Raw genomic sequence first — 6,985 nt, forward strand, 5'->3', positions numbered from 1 at the left:
TGGCGGGTAAAACTCAGCCTCCATTTCGGGAACGAGTTGGTAAAGGAAGTCGAAGGGGACTCCATGGAAGAGGTATGCTTGCTGCACAACTGGGAAGAACAAGTTGCAGGCTATGCTGGATCGAATTCCCTTTGGGAGATTGCTCAATATCTGTTGCTGCTTCAGCTCCTCAGTCTTGAACCTTAAGCAAATGTGGGACAACATTTGGTTCTTTATATGCTTCGGCAGCTGGTTCCTCGCTGCAAACTCGGAAGCACTCTGGACTGTGTCCCTCTGTTACAAAACCAGCTTGCAGATTATTTAAATGTCCGAAGTTTCTTTGTAATTGTAAACTGTACAATTACGACACGTACGAAGTTTCGAGTGCGACTGGTGCCATGGACGATGAGGTTGGTCATGTTGCCGATGATGTAAGAAGTCAGCGCGAGATCAAACAGCATGTAGAAAATGTCAAACAACATTTCCCCCGTGTTCTCCGCATGCAAATCGCCATAACCAGTGGTTGTTAAGGTCGTCATGGACCAATACATTGCAGTAACATATCTTGTCCACAAGCTCTGCGATCGGAAGTCCTGCATCGCTGCACCTATCCATGTTCTGCTTGGGTTCGGGTACCGATCGGCGATTAGATAGTAGAAGCACCCGGCACAATGCACGGCAAAGACAGTCACCTGAGCAGCAAAATCTATAAGGCCAGTCTGATCTACAAATCACCGAGGAAGAAGAGTTTGGATTCTTACTGAGACCAGCTTCGTGCATCGAGTCCAGAAGTAGTTGAATCTGATATCCTTCTCAATCCTATGTTTTGGAAGAAAAATATCATTTTATGCAAGTTCGAAGAACACTTGAGAGTATACGTGTATGCTTGCTGACCTCGAGAATAAGGAACTAACCCTCCGGAGCCGCCATAGCCTGAGCATATTCAGTATCTTGAAGCCAAGAACATTGCCACTTCTTTCAAAGAGAAAGCTGATTGCTTGGAATGGAACAGTAGACAAGATGTCAAAGATGAACCAGGAGGACAAGTATCTGCAAAATGCACGGTATTCATCATGTATGATGTATGGAGATAACAGAACTCAAAATATAAGGTGTATATATATATATAAACACTAACCTAGCTGCAATTCTCTTTGGATCATCAACCAAGAGATAGGATCTGGGATCGAGATAAGCAACAAAAAAGGTCAGAACGATATCGATGGCGAAGAAGCTGTTCAGTACTTCTCGAGCCACAAAAGTTTCGCAGGCAAGTATCTTAAGAATGCCAGTTCGAACGGGCAAATCCACGCTGAGTAAATAACAAGCGGGATTAGGAACATCTGCCATGCCCTGAGCAAATAAAAACAGAGCGCTCATTCATTAAATCATCAATGCTTGATACTCAATTCCTTCGTCGAAGATTTGTGAGAAAGGTTTGACTACCTGTAACGTGGATCATAAGGCAAGATTATGAACTTCCGCAGATTAGCCGACCGGTTGATGCTGGCTCCCAGCGACGGCATAGTTTGCCGGAGAAACTGTAGTTGCTGCCGTCGCCGTCGTCATGGAAGCCACTAGAGCCGGAGAGATGGAGGAGCGATTCTGGCATGCTTTTTTATGGTTGGATTAACTACTGATGAGCTATATGTGGTGGAGCGAAGTACATATATATAGCAACTGAGACGCGCAGTTGACCGGTAAAAATCAGGAAGGTTTGAAGCCTAGCGAACTGAAGAAAAAGAGGTTGCGCCATGAACTTCATTTATATCACAGCTGGTAAAGAGTCCCCCGTGAGCCATGCCATTATTTAAATATTGAATCAGATTAATAAACAATGAGATGAAAAGTACTTCAATGAGAATAAATGAATATCATAAATAAGGAAGGTAACACTATTAATGAAAATCATTAAAAAGTTTGGAAGATTTCTTGTCGACAAAGGAGGAGGATGATTTAGGAAAGACAGTAAATGTTGAAGTGGAGCAGATGCTATTCTTGCTCGATAATTGATCAACACGGGACATCTCATTTTCTTGTAAGGTGGTTGGCTTGAGCTAAAGCTAGCTTTTAGCTTTTAGTTGAATCTCGTGAAGCTTCTTCATGGCCACATACCTTGTAATATTGTAGAACTCACTAGGTTTTACAACAAAAGGCATGCATGGATTTATGTAGAATGGTGTAGAAGTGAATTATATACATTCAAAGGGTTAAGATTTACAACCTGAAAGAGTGAGTGATTATGATGAAGATTTCATATGATTTTAATTTTGTTTAAGAATTCCATCCAAAATTAAAGCATATATACTCCTAATTGCGATCGATTTAAAACATAAAGGACATGAAAATTGCACATAATATTGGTTGTTTCTATGTGGGTTACAAAATCCACATCAACGTACATACTTTGGTCTCAAAGATTAATGCCTAGTGGCTTCATCTAGTAATAATGCCATGCTCTTCATCCATTTCGTGTGGTCCAAGTTCATAATTCAAGCCACCAATGTGGATTCCTACCACCTTCTCCTTAATTTGACTCCTTTGCCTGATGATGACTGTATAGGGGAAGTAGATATCTGTATATGTATCATTTATATCGATCTTTAATAATCAGTTCGGCAGCCATTTGTAAATTTTGAAATTCAGAATTTTAGCAGTACTTAATCACATTGAAGATTTAATCATTGCTATTCGAATACTAAGTAGTTCACAGATCTTTATAAGCTTGCATTACCAAGGAATAAAAAATTATTTTCTAGATTTACACAAAGTTAGATGTGTTAATTTATGAGAAAATTTTATTTAAAAAATAATTTTGTTTTGTAATTCAAACATTTTATGTATTAATATGCATGTACTAAATAATGTAACACGTAAAGAAATTGATATTACCTTTGAAGCATGCTTTGATGATCTTTTCGACGTTGAACCTAATAAGCTTCCAACCTCTAAGGCTTCTTTGCTTTTAATTCTTTTCTGTAAGTACGTAATAGGGAATAATTATATTGGGTTGATCAAGTAATTATAGAATAAAATTTTATAATTAAAAGCTTGCCATATATAAAGATTTAAAAATAATTTGTCATGTCTTTCCATATGTAAAATACACATCGATCTCAATAATAATGTAACATATTTGATCGGATCAATAAATCAATTTTAGCGTGATCCACTTTGATTAATTAAATAATTTATTAATATGATTTTGTTCCATAAAAGAATAAAATTGTACTCTTGATTCCTTATAATCACATTATGAAAAAAGAAACTAATGTCGTCAAACTTGAATTTATATTATGGGTAACTTATAATAAAAACATCATCATTTATATTATATTGTAGAAATTTGAAGAAAAAAATTATACCAGAAAAAAAAATTATACCAGAAAAAAATAATAAATAAAACAAATCAAAAAGTTTTGAGCGATCTCTATATCTCGTAAGTATTAAATAAGTTTTTTCTCCCATTATTTTAAAATCAAAATATCTCTTAAAGTTTGATTTCAATGAGTGATTAAAAAAACTAATTAATTTCTATCATTCAAGTTATGTTTGAAGAAACAGTAGTTTGAGTGATTAAAAAATTTTAAGAAAAAATAAATATTCATTTAAATTTTTATTTCAAAATTGTAAAATAACATAACTTTATTGAAAACAAAAAACAATAGTACCTAGTATCTTTTAAAATATATAGATATTTTTAACAAAATGCCAAAAAATAAAAAAAAAATAAAAAAAATGGAACAAATGAAGAAGTCGGCAATTTCGGTGCGCGAAAAAACGTGCTAGATCGAAGAAGACGCTGAAGAGTAAAGCGCCATCCCCGTTATGGACACTGTCAACTGCAAGAACACGTGGAATTGAAGGCCGTTCGCGAGCGAGGCCAACAGAAAGTAATGGTTTCGGAATCTAATCAATGTTCCACTTCAACAGTAGTCTCCGGTCGATTGGCTCCACCAATTGATTGAGATTACTGTTGACAATCTACCACCTTTTTCCTTTTTCTTCGAGTAAGAGGTAGCTAAGTTGACCTCCTTGTACATCGAAAGGGATGTCGAGTGGGTACATCGATCAAAGCATCATGGCGTTGGCCGTCATCGTCGCAACAAAACGTTGTGGTGCCTGTCGTCGACGGCTGTAAATTTATGGGTCCGAGTTCGCCCTTTGGGCCAGCACCACGAGAGCCCGCTAGTGTCTGCTGCCACGACACCAGGCTTCTAGATTCGACATAACTTCAAGGAGTCCATGTTTAGCGTGAATTAACGTTTCCCTGAACTAGAACCAGACGATCCTCCTACCAATCATTATAGTCAAACATTAATTATTGATCTTTAATTTTGAGGCAATTCAACAAACCTTGGCAAACGCGTTGTCTAATTTAGATTTCCATACCCGTAGACCATCATAAAGAATATATCTAAGTCTAATAAACTCTCTACTAACGAATATACTGTAGCTTTACAATATTAATTAATTATTCTCAAAACAAATCTAAATCAAATATTGAAACTCGACGACCATAACCAACCTCCCCATGACTCATCAATTAAATTTGACGTCACACATTAAATTTACAATTAAGAATAATTTACTTAACATTTTCCTCTCTCGAGTCTGATGTTCAGGTTATATATATGCAATTTAGTCGATTTGGAGGATGAGACATGATCCGCGATGTGGTGGTGCATGTTTTCCATCCTGATCAGAAGGATATTAAAGGGCGATATAATTGAATACGTAAGGTTGTCTTATTTGTCTTAAGCAAGGACGATGAAGAAGATCACATCAGATACGGATCCACTGATGGCAGAGGAGCCATGATTCATGTTTTTTACTCAAACCTGTTGGATCTTATGCGGTTCTCCCTGCCAAGGCATCATTTCAACCAAAAAGCAGGGCTGGGGATGACAAGACGACGGAACTTGCTGTACACCATGCCTCTCTGCACACCTCCAGTTAATCCCTTCTAACATTTTCATCTCTATTTTTTTTTTGGAAAGATCGATATTCGTCATTTTTACATTTACTTAATTATCAAGTTTTTAGATTGTCAGTTTTTTCATCCTTTTTTACCATCCTTATATTTGTATATAAAGTCATGAATTTTCTCATTTTGCTAATCATTTAAAGATTAGAAATAAAATAATTTTATAGAACATATGATTAACTAAATTATTTAAAAATTATTGATTTTTTTAAAGCTAAGTGAATTATTTTTATAAATAAATTGTTGATTTATTTGTTAATTTTTATTGGATCGTGTTTAATATTTTCTTAAATTTAATTATAATAAAGTAACAGTCGATGATTAAATGCGAAGGACAAGTTGCGTTAAATTTTTTTGGAAGAAGGTGAAATATTCTCAAAAATATAAGAAAATTCATGGAAGAGAAGAAATTATCCTTCAAAAATTTATCTTTTGTAGACTTTCAAAACTAAAGGATAAAATAGAGAGTAAACGACCTTAATAAAAATTACAGTAGTATAATTTAAACAGCTATATGATACTTTAATTAAATTTTTTTAAAGTGACACATGCAAACTCCAAGTTTCAAAATAAGCATTCTTGCATGCCTATATTGTATCATAATTATCACATATAATTTGCATTGATATTTTCTATGGTTATATATAAAAGAATTTATCTATTTATTGTAAAATTAACCCATTGAATTATCTTTTTGCGTTGAATTATTCAACTAACGTAAGGCTGACTAAGCATATGGATTGAAGAGATTTAAACGCAGAACCATCCATTTGGCCAAATTCTGAGATATATATATATATATCTCCATGGTTGCCCTTAAAGAGATGGGATTAGCAGTGCAATATTGAAGAGCTTAAAGAAGGCTTTGCTACACTAGTAAAATGGAGGAAAAGGTATTTAAAAAAACCAACATATCGAGGAGATTTTGCTGGTAAGAAATGACTAAAAAGATAAGTGTTTGAGCATATATAAGAGATAACATCTCAACTTCTTTTATTCAAATATATGATAATGCCTTTATTTTCCTTTGGATCATGAGCTTGTGAATGAATCATAACTGTATTGCTTTGGATTTGTACATGCTATTTAATCATTTGAGATATCGATGGATTAAAGACCTTTTTTTTCCAATTCTGATAGTTGAATCTTACTTAATTAAATTCTTAATGTTGAATAAAATGCTGATCATCTATAATTCTGGTTATAATTTGAGTTTTGTTTGATCCATCTCTATCCGACAATCTGTTTTGATAATTTTAACTTATTCAATCATATTATCTTAATTTATTTTTAATTTATTATTTATTAGAGTTACAATATTTTCATCCATCACAGCATTCCTTTTTTTTTATTTTTTTTATATGAGGTTTTTTTTTAATTACATAACAGTTTGGATGCACAAAGTATATATATGCTCGTATTATATCCTAAAGTAATTTTCTTTTTGCCTAAAAAAACCAAGAATAATCATATAAATAGGACCTTAGAATGAAGTTCATGTTTATGTCAAAATCACTCACTCATTGTTATTCTAGTAATGAAATGTTTATCGATATCACCCCTTGTTGATCAGCAATGAATCAAGAAATTAACATGCAAAAATTCCTCGCTCATCTTCTCCAAGTTTTTCCTGAAAAGTCTTCTGTACGTACGTGCATATAAACTGACTACACAATATAATAATATATAATATGCCTTGCAATTCAATAACAAAACAACTATGGCAGACTGGAATCAGACCTAACACGGTCGATGAGCTGAGTTGTTTCAGCAAGTCTGATCATCTCACAGCTGCCGTGTAAGCATTTCAACAAGACTTTGGGTTGCCAACCAACGTACGTGGAACAGTCCTTCATTTGTCTGCTCACTGTCTTTTGGTGGATCAGTGTTCCCAGACCAAGAAAAACTATTACAGAAACATAATTTCACCTTTTAAGTTAATTTTATTATATAACAATCAAATAATTTCACTGTTTTATATGTACTAATAATTTGATTGTCTGATATGAATGCTTGATA

At 34.1% G+C, this 6,985-nt stretch overlaps 1 protein-coding gene across 1 annotated transcript; it reads right to left on the reverse strand.

Annotated features, from left to right (window-relative positions):
- Window positions 1-6: 6 nt before the first annotated feature.
- On the reverse strand, window positions 7-1,591 carry LOC141819259 (potassium channel KAT1-like; the record flags this gene model as incomplete). Its single annotated transcript, XM_074706598.1, is given in 8 exon segments — window positions 7-273; window positions 354-671; window positions 741-798; window positions 874-1,029; window positions 1,118-1,226; window positions 1,229-1,332; window positions 1,426-1,504; window positions 1,507-1,591. Coding segments are annotated over 8 exon segments (1,176 nt in total), but the record flags the coding sequence as incomplete, so codon positions are not given.
- Between the last annotated feature and the right edge of the window lie 5,394 nt (window positions 1,592-6,985).

This window comes from Curcuma longa, unplaced genomic scaffold (genome assembly GCF_044706935.1).
Source record: "Curcuma longa cultivar G26 ecotype Majalengka, Jawa Barat unplaced genomic scaffold, ITB_CL_G26_1.1 contig_28470, whole genome shotgun sequence".
In the NCBI taxonomy this organism is placed as follows: Eukaryota; Viridiplantae; Streptophyta; class Magnoliopsida; order Zingiberales; family Zingiberaceae; genus Curcuma; species Curcuma longa.